This window comes from Rhipicephalus sanguineus, chromosome 2, assembly GCF_013339695.2.
Source record: "Rhipicephalus sanguineus isolate Rsan-2018 chromosome 2, BIME_Rsan_1.4, whole genome shotgun sequence".
NCBI classification, from domain to species: Eukaryota; Metazoa; Arthropoda; class Arachnida; order Ixodida; family Ixodidae; genus Rhipicephalus; species Rhipicephalus sanguineus.
This window is the reverse complement of record NC_051177.1, coordinates 101,658,945-101,673,759: the sequence shown is the minus strand read 5'-3', so window position 1 is coordinate 101,673,759 and position 14,815 is coordinate 101,658,945. Positions and strand designations below refer to the sequence as shown.

General features: G+C 47.7%; 1 protein-coding gene and 1 long non-coding RNA gene across 3 annotated transcripts in view; one reads left to right on the top strand and one right to left on the bottom strand.

Annotated features, from left to right (window-relative positions):
- Positions 1-14,815, bottom strand: part of LOC119383472 (uncharacterized) — a 99,264-nt gene that overhangs the window by 19,479 nt on the left and 64,970 nt on the right. The window lies entirely within an intron of this gene.
- LOC119383471 (uncharacterized) overlaps positions 1-14,815 on the top strand; it is a 108,368-nt gene that overhangs the window by 65,811 nt on the left and 27,742 nt on the right. For both annotated transcript variants that reach the window (XM_037651602.2, XM_037651601.2), the window contains exon 2: positions 4,921-4,975. In XM_037651602.2, coding sequence (XP_037507530.1) covers positions 4,921-4,975 — 55 coding nt within the window. The remainder of the gene's footprint in view (positions 1-4,920; positions 4,976-14,815) is intronic.

The following is a 14,815-nucleotide window of genomic DNA, read 5'->3' as shown; positions in this document are numbered from 1 at the left end:
CGGGCCGGCCATCAGAAGCACGCTCTCCACGCAAGCCAGCAAGTCATTCTTTAGAGTGTTGGCTTCAAAGTGGACACCAATCTGCGTGCGTGTTTGCATTTTCGCACTCGCGCACACCGTTTTCAAAGTGTCTCGCACCGCCCGCGCGTACCCTTGGCCCATTTGAACCGTGCGCGCGCAGTTAAACCGCGCGGATTGCGTGGCGCACGCACTCACGCGAGCTTGTAGAGGGCTGGCCCTCCCCTGCTCTTAAATCGACGATTCGTCAAGAGAAACTTTTCACGTGCGACCGGAACACTTTAGTTCCGCACGCCGCAACAACGGACAATGATGACTCGAGGCATTAGGCAGTGTGAATCGTGACGTAATCGCTCCGCCCACTCCCTCCTTACGATCAGTACCCACTGAAAAGACTAGGTATTGGGGAAGGGGGGCTGTGCGCACGACTGTGTAAACACACACACACACACACACACACACACACACACACACACACACACACACACACACACACACACACACACACACACACACACACACACACACACACACACACACACGCACGCACGCACGCACACGCACTCGTACGCGCGCACAAGGTGGCGGGTTAGGCAGTGTATTTTCGCGGGCCGCTGAGTCCTTGCGGTCGACCGCTTCTGTCGCGAAAGAAAAAAAAAAGCTTTCCTTCTAAGAGTGTTTTTTCTCTGTGTTTTTGGCTTCCTTTCTGGTGTGTCCCGCCGACCGTGGATGGAGCGGTTTGAGGTCCGAGATTTGCAAGAGGATAAGTCGAGGTCGCCCGATAGCGCGGAACCACTGGAACGCGCGCCGCCTTCAGGGGTTACTGCAGCGATGCAGGGCTGTTGCCTCGCGTTGCCTGCCAGGTGGGAAGAACCTACACAGAGCCATAGACGTGCCCCTCACCCACCGCGTTTTGCAGCAGCGACCAACAACACAACAACGTTCAGCGTAACGGCAGCCTTATGAAACGAGGCCGACCGCAGCTCCCATCTGTCGGCGGAAGAGGAAAACGGTTGCTCCGCATTTTTTCCTCTCTCTCTCTTTTCTGTCACTCTTTCTCTGAATGAGAAATGCGCGGATTGTGCCATTGTGCCCCCTACCTTGCTTGCCTACCCTCTCTTTCTATCTCTCTTCCACTGCCCGGTTTTCAGTAACCTCCTCTCTTCCATTCTCTCCCATCCGGCCAGCCGCTCTTCCACCTGTTGCCGGCGCACTGAGGTTGCGTTGGTTCCCGCTGAACGTTCGGCCTCGTTTAACGTTCGCCAAACCAGATGGCGCGTTGTGTCCTGCGGCAGTGAAGTTACTGCGTCTGTTTCACTTATGGCGGCAGCGAAAAATATGCGGCCGTGGATTGTTCGCCCCCTCTGGAGCGTACGCCGTAACTCTACCCAGTTACATTGCAAACGTTATCTGATAAATCACTCGTCAGTAGCACACCGTGGCAGTGGCGTAGCCACTGGGTGGCACACCGGGCCCGTGCTCCCCCCCCCCCCCCCCCCCCCCCGAATTTTTTTTTTCTGCCATGGGATAGAGAGCACATAATGACACTCGACCACACTTACCTGCCCGGACCCCACGTCGGATCAAGGGCCTCCCCCGAAACAAATTTTTGCCGACGCCACTGCACCATGGCTGAGGGTTGGTTCCGTGTGGAAACAGTTTTGTAAGACGCAGAGTTAAAGTTAAGTTGAAAGCCAAAAATAATAATATCCGAGCGGGTGGTGTCATCGGTCCGTCCGTCTTTCGGTACGTCTATCCATCCATTCATACGTCCCATCACCCATCCATTGACTGAATCAGTCTGGATTTCTGTAGAAGCTTCCCTCTGAAAAGCGAACTGATATAATAGCGTGTGAAAGAACAAGGGTGCCGAGTTTGCTTTTTAAAATTCGCGCCATATTGGGTCCGCTGATTACGTTGCTCTGTCTCGACTGAAACATTCGTAAATTTCAGTCCTATTTTCACCAGATTACTCATTATTTCGAAGAAGTTCACTCGTTGCTTATTACTGAGCGCTCTTCATTGTATTACACGATACTGGCTAATCTTTGCAAGTGATGAGTTATTATCTCACATTCGCGGGACGTTATCTATGACCTCATGAACAGTTTCATTCTCCTTTATATCTGTGGGGTTGCACTTCCCGACTTCCATGTTTTGACATCTGGCGAGCCGACCTTCCATGTGTGTTACCTATACGCCTATATACTGTAACTATTTTAAGAAGTGCGGAGCTGCACATGGTTATAGAATTCTGAAATAGAAAACAATCTGCCTTTACTTTCACTTCTTCGTGCGTTCGTCTCCTTTATACGCAGGACAATACAAGGACGATCGAAAGGGAGTAGCAATAGCACGAAGCGAGGGAATCGAGATTGCCTTATAAAAAAAAGCGGCTCCGTTGCGGTCCTCACTGAATGGTGAACGTCGCACGCTTGCCCTAATGACGTTCACCATTCAGTGAGGGCAAAGCAATTACTTCGCAAAGGCCCGTGATCCGCGCGAGTTATGTTGTTCCACCGTGTAAACTCTGATTCGGGCGACCTGCGCTCGGGCTCTCGGGAACGCTTGCAGAATAGTTATAATAATATCTGCGGTTTTACGTACCAAAACCATATGATTACGAGGCACGTCGTAGTGGAGGGATCCGAAAATTTTGACCATCTATTGTTCTTCAAAGTGCACAGACATCGCACAGTGCACGCGCCTCTGACATTTCGACTCCGTCGAAAATGCTAGCGTCGCGGCCGGAATCGAAACCGCGACTTTCGGGTCAGCAGCCAAGCGCCGTATAACCGCTGTATAGCCACGGCGAACAACGCTTGCAGAATAGTCCCAGTGTCATTGGCTTTAAGCCGAAATAGCGAAAAAATAGACGGAGCAGCGGGCTACATGCCGGATATCCGCAGCGGCGTCGTGAACCGGCGGGTTGTGGTCCCCTGAACCCGCGGCTAATGCCGAGGGGGCCGGAAGTGATCGGCGCCCCATTGTGCCGATAACGCCCGTGGGCAAATATTTGCGGCTCAAAGGAGGCACGCACGAGGCCGACCGGCTGATCCAGTTCGAACCGCCGTTTGTACCGCGTTGCAGTTCGCGTGGTCGTATATAGGCGGTCGGTGCGCCGCTTTGTGCGGTGATTCTCGACTCGAGCGGAATGGGCAATGATTCTCGAACTCGACTTTAGCGAGGAGGAAGGCTGGCTCAGGAACATTTTCAAGGGCAGCACCTCGACCTTATCTGCAAGTTCGGCCTGTAATGTCGGACAGAAATCATGAGCCCAGATTGACCTACAGACCATCTGCCTTCTTTAATGTATGTTCATTATGGTTTGTTCGTGAGTGCCGTGATATTACTCGAGACAATGGTACGATAAGTACATGATGCAATGTTGCGTCGAGAAAGGCCGGCCTCAAGGTGTTCGCTATCGATGTAAGATTACTCACATCAAATAGGCGCTTCTTCAAACAAATGCAAATCATCAGAAATATTATTCCAGTCGAGAATACTTTGTGTAAAAAGAAAACGACTGCGCGAAAGAATTTAATTCGACCGCGTTGTTCCCGAGAGTACGTGAAAGCATGTTATAAACATCGAGTAAGCACAGATAGTGATAATGGAAGGGGGCATCGTGAAAGCGACTGATGCATATCACGATGCACCTCATCAGGCGGAATTACTGGGTGCGTGGTTAACCTGCACGAATTTAAATTATCGTTGTAGCAGAGACGTGATCAACGTGAAGCTCAAAACACAGGTGGAAATACTGTGCACGTGTATGAATTAACAGAGCTTTTCATAAGCGAAAGCGGCCTTTCTTCGCAATTAGCCGTATTTAGAGGTGATTTCATGGGTGGAAAACGCGTTATTATGATAATTATTATTATCAGTAGTGTGCATAATGCGAAGCAGAGGCACCAAATGTGGCAAAATACTGTGGGTTGTAAGTCTAGAACCCTGAAAACGAGAGTCTCGCCGTTTTTCTGAGAACCCGTCACTTCATGTTCCCTTGTTCGTTGAAGGACGCTTCTCCGCAGTAAAGGTGCTTGCAAGGAAAAGCCGACTTTAAAGAATTCCAGTGCGTACATTGGGAGTATTTTTGTAAGAGAGTGCGCGTACAATCAAAGATGCTGCCATTGCGGCGACCGTTGTAAATAAATAAAATTACCAACCGTACAGGCCAAAGAAAGAAAAAAGCCCGCAAGCCAAATCAGTGTCAGTTTTTGAGACCAGCATCATCGGGAGTCTGCGTTGTCTCATAGAATCGAATTTCCGCCAGCGAATTTGTGCCATCAAGGCATATTCAATTAATGTTGCTCTATACTGCGCGAACTGATGGCATAAGCGTGCATGATAAAGAACCTGCTTCAGTCTTAAATACTATAGGCTGAGCTTTTCACATATAAATAGCTAGCGCTTCGCCAATCTGCTCTGGACAATTCAAAGCAAAAAGCTGTATAGCTGGGTATGGCTGTGCTTATGTACTGCATGAAGGTATAAAGATACGCACATGCTGGAATTGTTTCAGCTTTACGGATTCATCGGGCGACAAAATACGTTCGAGTTGGTTAGGTTACATGACACGTATGTAGACGGCAGAGCCGATAACTTGCGATCTGTCAAAAAAAAACTACAATGCTTGATACAGAAGGAAGCTCGATGGGAGAGTGGCAGAAGTTTTCGCGTATTGTTAAAATTAATAAATTTGGAGGATATAAAATATTTTCGGCTGACGTTGGCTCGATGTCGCCAGGTAATAAGCCTTTGTCCTGATGTTGCTGAGGCCTTGTGGGCTTTGCGTGCACAGTGCATATGTAAGCGTTGAGAAACTCAACGCAGCAGCTGTTGCAATGCGTATGTGAACCAACTTATATATCTTGCGTTTTTTGTTTTTGTTGTTTTCAGATTGTCTACCTGGGCGCCTTCATAATGGAGCTGTGGTGGATCATAGAGAACAATGGTGAGTTGGATATATTTTTTTTTATATTTGCCTCGTTTTTTCTACATTAATATATTCACACACGCAGGGCCTGCAAGATACATATTACCTAAACGAATGACGCCCATGTGGCTGTCGTCATCTATACAGTGCATATATAAAACCGATCTTCCATTAGTCGTCCGTGGATCGGTATGGCTTATTATGCGTATTTATGCAGCGCCGAATCCGGTGTTGGCGTATGGGCATGGTAGAGCAAGAGAATGCGCACGTCATGTATGAACTTGTGTCCCTCCGACTACAAGCGGCATGAGCGGATGCATCTGCATGACGCAAGCTAATTGTTGTCGCTGCTTCGTCCTGTACAGTCGCGCGATGTACACCTGCTCCTCCTTGCAGTATATATACGTCTATGGTAGCATGCTGAGCAATGCTCGGCGCTCGAACAACCATTCAAAGCGTCGAGTTATATAGATCACCCGCTTTTTGTATTACGTAAGAGAGACAGAAGTTAAGGACCGCGCAGCGAGAGATGGAACGAAAAATGTTAGGCCTAACGTTAAGAGACGGGAAGATAGCTATGTGGATTACAGAGAACGAACGGTGTTACCAAAACCTGGCATTAAAGGAGTACTGACACAGACATTTTGGCGTCGCGTTTTTTTTCACTATTTATTTATTTTTTGCTGCAGTGTGTTGCTGGGGGCCTGTTCATAACACGGCACATCGATCGTTTGCTGCAGCGCGCGACAGATAATTAATTACAGGCTCCTCATTACCGACCACTGTCAGTTTCGGTTTCGAAAGCGACAATCCTCCGGGTCCAACTATCACCACCTAGCGGGTGCAGCGCTTGATCACGTCAGCACACAGAACTGTGATGCACTTCCGCGCGGTTCGCGAGCAGCCGACGAGAAGTAAGGCCGAGACAGACGGTACGATTTTCCATGCGATGCGACGGCCGACGCGGCGGTGCGGCAGCCGGAGTGGTGACATTTCATAGCATCTGACAGCCACCATTCTGGCTGCTGCACCGCCGCGTCGGACGTCGCATCGGAAGGAAAATCGTACCGTCTGTCTCTGCCTGTAGGCTACTGGAGCGAATGCGGCAAAAACAATGGCGGTTATGACGTCGTCATAACTTGTTACAGCGTCGTCACGTGAGGGAAGTAGAGGGGGTCACCGAGGGTCACCTTTGAGGGCGTCAGGGTGTCGATCGCTCACGCAAACTTCAAAATTAATTTAAAATACCTTCCCAGCTAATTCGCTGTTGATATTTTGCAGATGATATACGCACGTTCACGGGAATCGATCCCGCAGTCTATCTCGGCCGCAAAATTTTGTGTCAGTACTTTAAGAGGGAATATGGAGCTGGGAAGTGGTGGTGGTGGTGTTGTTGCCACAGGCGGGGTCAGCTTGGCAGACCTGGTCGGCAATTGCTCCGCCTGAGCGACTCTTTCCATGCAGTATGCCTCACCATATATACATCACTAAAACCTGTCTCTCGTAGGAAACGTATAAGAATACCAGCCACTTCCTTGCGAATCACCCGCGCACCTTCCGGAAACACAATCTATTCGCTGCAATCGTGTTGAAACCCTATTTTCTTCACATTTTCCACGATTCTCTCCCTTTATGGGGCAATAGCGCTTACAGGACCAGATGTAGTGGTCCATTATCCCCAACTTCATTGCACTCAGCACACAACGGGGAAGGAGCTCTTCATGGAATTCGCCACATCAGCCCTGTGTCACGACAGGACCTTGTCGCGCCGAGTCAACCCTGCTGTAGAGAGTAAGAACAGGATCGGCCTGCAGTCCTGAATGGTTGTCTATGGAGCTGGGAAGCTCATGTAATGCGTATATATAGGGCAGATAGCCGGTGGTCTGTTAGAGAATTTATGCCAAAGGAGGGGATGGAAGAGCAGTCGAGGACGGCAGTGAGTTTGTTGCGATGAAGTAAACTTGCAGGCATGTGGAATCCGTTAGCGCAGGACAAGGGGGATTGGAGATAATGCGGCAAGAAGCCTTCATTCTGGAGTGGACATAAAAATAGGCTGATGATAATGAAGGAATGCAACGCGTGCGCATCGAACGAATCTTTGTGATGAGACGGCGAGAACGTTAAATAGTGATGCTAGCTAAAATACCTGCAATAACGGCAAACGTCTCGCTTGAGATAGCGACACCTTGGCTATGTTATCGTTCTCACCTGTGTGTCTTTACAAAATACAACTTAGTGCTAACAACGATCAGGCCACGACTTTTTTTACTTCTATTTCGTTTACTCGCGACTAGCACGTCTTGGTCAAAGAAACTACGCAACGAACGCGCGCCCGCTGACGTGCGCTCGCATTTTCTACGCGCCAGTGGCAGCTGCATGCATGCGCCGCCTTGACACAGGGGCTTGCGAGCGGCCGCGAAAACTGGCCAGCCCAGATCGGCTAATGCACGGGTTGTTGCGCGGGGTTACGATGGCTAGCTAGCGCTCGTATGTGGTGCAGTGATTCAAAGAGAAAGAAAGAAAGAAAGAAAGAAAGAAAGAAAGAAAGAAAGAAAGAAAGAAAGAAAGAAAGAAAGAAAGAAAGAAAGAAAGAAAGAAAGAAAGAAAGAAAGAAAGAAAGAAAGAAAGAAAGAAAGATGGAGGTGGCGTGCGTGGGGAAGGGTATCGGGCGCAAGGGTCGTGCCACGGTATGCCGCGTTTAATAACGGGCTCCTTTCTCTACTGCCTCCCGCATCACGATGTGGGCCTTCGCAGTTAGCCCCGAACCTGTTGAGCTACGACGCTCTTGTGTAGCTTCTTGGAGAGCGTCAAAGGGCCGCCGCGCACGCGCTCAGAAAGAGACGCCCGCGCGCTTCGCGGAGCGACAGTTGCGTGCACCGAAGCGAGGTCGCTGAGCGCGCACAAAAAAGCGCCGGCATCTTTCGGAGCTGACTTCAAAAAGGACATCATTCCCGCATAAAGTGAGGCGCGGATTGCGTTAGCTGGGAACAGATTTCTTAACGGACCTACGTTGTACGCACGTAAGCAAGCTGCGTGGATGTGCTCATTTTCCCCCGTTGTTATTGAGGCACCCCGTGGTTGGGAAGTCGTTGCAGCCGTCGGCAGGATTGATTACAGGAAGGAAGAGCTCGCTGTGATAAAAATTCACGCCAAAATGAGAATGTTGAGGTAGATGAAAAAAAAAGTTGCTTGTATAAGGGGTGAAGCTAGGCGAGGTGGTAATATTCCATTTTTAAGGTTAATTTTTTAAAGCACGTACGAGCCGTTTAGAAGTCAGCGCTCTTTGTCTCTGCTTGTCACGTCCCTTATTTCCTAAACTTGTGCGCGCTGTGATAAAGCGCTGTGTCCGGTGTGTTTCACTGTCCCGTATTTTGCATTGTTCTGCCATAATGTTCTTGAACCAACTAGCCCACCTAAGAACCCTTGTGCTACACTTCTCTGTATCTTTCTGTATAATGTAACACCTTACAAGCGAACACGGGCATGTGACGTCACAAAAAACAAACAAAACAAAAAAACAAAGCGCTCTATAGCACGCTTGAAAACTTAACAAAATAGATAGATATGGCACATTCGACTATCCTACCGCTCTGTAATTCCGAATTCAAAACACTTGTAACACCCGACACAAATGATTGAACGCACAAATTTACGTGCATTCAGTATTTCCATTCTTGAAAGGCGTTGAAATCGCTTCGGCATTGATACATAGTGTAACGCGCTCCTCATCTGGGGCTCTTGAATATCTAATGGATCGCGAAGTTGAGCGGCCTCGGAAACTCGCTGAGCGGTTCGAAGGCCTACATAGGCGCCGCTTCTGAAATGACGCACGCACTCGCTGGGTTGTATACAGTGTAGCCGGGTCAGAAACGACGGAGCGGGCGGCGAGCGATGCTCAGATGGGGTCAGCGCGGGGCCGCCCTGCGAAGCAGTCGTGGTCACCGTGCATCGATCGGACTCATCGGAGTCACGTTGCGCTTTAACGCTGAAAGGCACCGCGTTCTGAACGGAGCGAGCGACGGCGAGAACTGTTCTCTGTCATCAGTATACCGTATAGCCAGAAATGTTGTATGTTCGTGCGTGCGTTTGTACGTGTTCGTGTATATATATACACACATGCAAAATTGAAAAACCCTCACCCTGGCTACGCCAATGCCTGTCAATGATACTCACTGCGTGGTATTTCCTACGATACGCGCGCAGAAAGAGTTGATATACATTGCGCTCGTGATCAGCTTACATGCAATCGCGAGCATGTATGGGCTCGTACTCGTAATCAGTTTTAATGCAATCGCGAGCACGCATACGCGTGTGCAGGGTTTCTCCATTAGGGAGGAGGGGGGGGGGGGGCAAATATCACCGCAGACACCCCCCCGGCCCTTGTTTGGACGAGTCCGAAGGAAAAGAAGCTTTGCAATGCACGCAAAAATGAAAATGGAGCAATCACGTGCCGCTTACAACGGCCTCCCTTTGGTCCCTGGTTTTCCCAGAGTAAAGGTGAGAAGTAAGCCATTCTTGCAATGCAACGTCAGGAGTCCTCGAGCGCCACTATCGTGAAAAACCTGCATTTCCATAACCCTGCACATGAAACAGTGACGGGATAGGCCCGCCTGAGTAAAGATATGGGCTCACTTGACCCCCCCCCCCCCTTTTAGACGATTAAGGGGGGGGGGGTAGCTGTGCTCACGCCTATGCGAGCATGTACAGCTCAAAGTAAAAGTTAATTGGAACACATAGACGCAATTACGTGAGAGTACGAGGAAAACAAGAAATTATATATATATATATATATATATATATATATATATATATATATATATATATATATATATATATATATATATATATATATGTATATATATATATATATATATATATATATATATATATATATATTCGAGGAAAGGTGTCGCCGGATCCGGGAGTAATAGCAGAAGCAAGGTGTTGACGCACAAGTGAAAAGAAGCTTTATTTGACGTTTCGGCCGTGGGCCCGGCCTTCGTCAGAATGAAACGAGGACACTGGAACGGTCACTTATATGCCAGCGGTCACATTGATTACACAGTGATACAATAGATACTTGCGGAAAACTAAATAATAAATAATAAACTAACAATGTCATCATAGTCGTAAGGCTCATGTCGCAATCACACACACGCAAGAAAAATAGAGAAGGAAAGAGGTATTGATAGCTGATGTCACCACTGAGGGAGAACAAACAAGAGAGAAGCGAAAACAAGGGCATATACAATCAAAAAATGAAAAAATATATATATTTATATATATGTACATATACATATGTACACGTGCAAAGCAGGACCTACAATTACTATGAAAAAAAATATATATATATACACGCGTACATAAAAGATTACTTAAAGGACATGAATGCGCATGGCACGTTACGGGCGCAGGAACGTTAGAGTGCCGGGACTTTCATTAAGCCCAAAAGTGATAGTGTTGAATTTGTGGATGAGATATGATTCCCGAACTTCTCTGTCACGATGAGAGCTGAACCCTGATTCTAGAATTGTAGCTTTAATCTTGCTGAAGGAATGACCGGGAAGCGCAACGTGTTTTGATAAAGGTAGGTTAGGAAGGGAAGATGCGTGTGCCTTATGATTGTTGAAACGCAGCCGGAAGCTGGTTTCCGTTTGACCTATGTACTGCTTGTTACAAGCAGAACACTCCAGAAGATATATTACATTGGGCGTGTCACAGTCAAAGTTGCCCCTAATTTTGAGGCTGAAACCTGAGGCGGTGCTGTGAGCAGAAAGTGAGGTCGTCATATGTGCACATATTTTGCAGCGTGATTTCCCACAAGGGTGACAGCCTGAATGTACTGGTTTGGTAACTTTAGAAGATGTGACTATGTCCTGCAAATTTTTAGAGCGTCTGTAGACTACTCTTGGTGGAGTTGGGAATATCGTTCGGAGACGCTGACTTTGCATGAGGATATTATGATGTTTTTGTAGAATACAAGCTACTCCTGGTACGGAGGCCGAATGCGTAAGGACAAGGTTAGTTTCTTGTGTCGTGGAAGTCTTTTTTGGTGCCTCTAAAAGGGTTTTGCGCTCGACATCGTTAGCCTTTGCGAAAGCGTCGTCAACTAAACGAGCTGGGTACTTCTGTTTAATTAAAGATTCTCTCAAGGAAGTGCAGTTCTTGTGGTAGTCGGACTCATCTGTACATGTACGTTTGAAGCGAAGTGCCTGACTGTACGGGATGCTGGTTTTCCAGTGTTTTAAGTGACTGCTTTGAAAATGCAGATATTGTTGCCTGTCTGTAGGCTTCTTGAAAAGGGTGGTTGTTAGTCGGCCGTCCCGTAAATTTACAGTGATATCTAGGAAATCTGCGCGTTCTTCCGAGAACAAATGTGAAAAAGATATGGAATTGTGAACGTTGTTGAACGCTGCTATAAATGAAAGTAATGCATCTTCCCCGTGTTCCCAAATTAGGAAGATGTCATCGATGTATCGTTTATAAAAAAATGGTGTTAGTGCTTGGCTGCCCAAAAATTCTTTCTCCAGCACACCCATGAATATATTTGCGTAACTGGGGCCAATCTTCGTTCCCATAGATGTCCCGTTGACTTGTATGAAATGCTCATTGTTGAATTCAAAATTATTATATTGGAGAATTAATTTCAGTAATGTAGTTAACGTTGCGCCATCAATGGAGCGGTCAGAGCTGAAACGCTCATATTCCTGACGAACAGCTCGGATTCCATCCTCGTGGGGAATGTTAGTGTAAAGTGAACGCACATCTAGAGTAACCAAGAGGGATCCTTCAGGCACAGTCAAGTCAGCAATATCACGTAAGAAATGGCCAGAATCTTTGATGTAGGAGGAGAAAGTTTGCGGAATATCGCTAATGAGGTGATCAACAAAACAGGAAATCTTTTCAGTTACAGAACCTATAGCCGACACTATTGGTCTTCCGGGGTTGCCTGCCTTATGAATTTTTGGCAGCAGATAGAACCGTCCTGCTACAGGACTTAGCGGGAGCAAGAAAGACATGTCTTTGTCAGTTAATTTTTTATCTGCCACGAGTTGTTCGATTTCTCCTTTTATAACAGATTTAAATTCAGTGGTGGGGTCATGTTCCAAGCGTCTGTAGAAGGTATCGTCACGCAGCTGCCTGTAAGCCTCAGATATGTAGTCCTCTCGATTCATAAGCACAATCGCGCCTCCTTTGTCAGCTTGTTTGATGACAATATCTGCATTGTTGGCCAAGCTCTTTATTGCCTCACTTTCTTTAGCGGAAATGTTGCTCTTAAAAGGTTGCTGTTTTTTGTAAGTTTCAAGTAAATCGCGCTGTACCGCTTCTATATATAAATCTAGGCACCTGTCGCGTTGAACTGGGGGCGTCCATCGCTTATTAGAAAACGAAGGAGCATTATCGGACGTGGGCTTATTATGAAAAAATTCTCGTAGCCTCATGTTGCGGGCGAAGTTATCTACATCTTGTAGGAACTGAAATTCGTTATATCCCCCAGAGGCAGGGCAAAAATTAAGACCGCGTGATAATACAGATTTCTCTTGATCTGACAAAGAATGGTTGGAAAGGTTTACTATGTTATGCTCCGGTGTCCGACAGGGGCCTTCCGACGTGGCCCGTGACGCGACAATCGTTAGAGAGGACGGCACAGGCACATTATCACGCATAAGTTTGTTCATCTTAATCTTAGCAATCTCATCTTGCTTCTTTAGGCGATATGCCTCGAGTAGGACTATTTCTTCTGATGATAATTGTGATAGGGAACGCAACTGTCGTTCAGTGTTAGACAAAGATTTTGCAGAGTGCTCATAGTGATTTAGGACGATGCGGGTCAAGTCCAAGGACGCTTTTTTTAGTGCATCATCCCATTTTGCTTGGTTAGTGGGTGACAATTCAACGGCCGGATGATGTACAATCATGAGACCTTTAGGTGCCAATGATCCTGATAAGTAAACCTTCAACGTAGAAACATGCATTTCTGATCGTATCCTTTTTTCAACTACCTTTCTAGTGCGCAAAAAAGGGCATTGCTGGAAGCGGAAAACGTACCATTGCTACGGACATGTAGTCATTCGGGCAGTGGCGTAATGGCCATGTCATCAGAGTTCCTGCACTGAACAGTTTGGCTGCCAAGGGGGCCAGAAGAATGAGCACTGGTAGGAGGAGCGGTGGACCGCAGGGAACCTGGCGGTGATGAGGTCAGATTTGGTCGGACAGGTGGGGGGCTTGAAGAACCGGAGTCAGAAGGACGCCGCATTCGCTTGCCAATCCTGGCGGGAAGGCCAGAACTTGAAGGGATAGAGACCGAAGAGGAGTTACGGGTCGAAACACGCGCACCTACAAGTGGCGAAGCACCCGAGGCGCGGGAAGAATTCAGCAGAGAACCGGAGGAATCTCTGGAAGAAGCCGTTGGCACTGACGTCGTAGTGGAAGAATGGTCGACAGCCTGGGCAGAAGCAGGTAGCATAGGGCTGACTCGAGGCCGCAATGAAGGACCTTGCGTTGGGTGTGCACCTGTCACGGGAGGCAGAACCAGGCATTCGGACGTGCCGTCCGCATTCGGTGGGGCGTTCACCGAAGAGGAATCGCGCCACGAAGAGGGCGCGTTTCTAGGAAAAGGACCGCACAGCCTTCGAATATGGCTGGCGATTAAGGCGACACCTTCAAAACTTGGGTGTAGTCCATCCATGCATAGTGCGCGGCTAGGGGGGAGCCATTCTAGTCCGTGATCAATGAAGAACACTTGTCGGGAGTTTCTGCAATAGTTGCGGAGCAAGGAATTTAGGCGGCACGCTTCTCTATTGCAACGGCGAATGAACGCCATATTCCGGTACCTTCTCCTACGATTTTCAGAACGTGGAAGAATAAGGCTTACGTAAATGCGCCTGACGTTGGGATGCTGTTTAGCCACGGCCTGTAGTAGCGAACGGTACTTGCCGAAGGCGAGGTGTCCTGAAGAGGAAGCTAGGTCGTTTGTGCCGACATGGATAATCACAGTCTGTGCCGTATCCGGGATGAAGTCGAGCAGGTTGTGCACGTCGTCAATGACAGCGCCACACACCGAGACAAATGCAGGGGTGCCGGGAACGACGGGATCGAAGTGTTGGTGCAAATACTTTGTCTGGGAATCACCCAGGATGATTGTAGAAGTCTGGCATCTTGGAAACATCCATGCTATTCTTTTCACTGTGGGTCGACCGGAATCCAGAGTGTGAGACATTCGAGGAAAGGTGTCGCCGGATCCGGGAGTAATAGCAGAAGCAAGGTGTTGACGCACAAGTGAAAAGAAGCTTTATTTGACGTTTCGGCCGTGGGCCCGGCCTTCGTCAGAATGAAACGAGGACACTGGAACGGTCACTTATATGCCAGCGGTCACATTGATTACACAGTGATACAATAGATACTTGCGGAAAACTAAATAATAAATAATAAACTAACAATGTCATCATAGTCGTAAGGCTCATGTCGCAATCACACACACGCAAGAAAAATAGAGAAGGAAAGAGGTATTGATAGCTGATGTCACCACTGAGGGAGAACAAACAAGAGAGAAGCGAAAACAAGGGCATATACAAATCAAAAAATGAAAAAATATATATATTTATATATATACATATATATATATATACACGTGCAAAGCAGGACCTACAATTACTATGAAAAAAAAATATACATATATACACGCGTACATAAAAGATTACTTAAAGGACATGAATGCGCATGGCACGTTACGGGCGCAGGAACGTTAGAGTGCCGGGACTTTCATTAAGCCCAAAAGTGATAGTGTTGAATTTGTGGATGAGATATGATTCCCGAACTTCTCTGTCACGATGAGAGCTGAACCCTGGTCCACCGCTC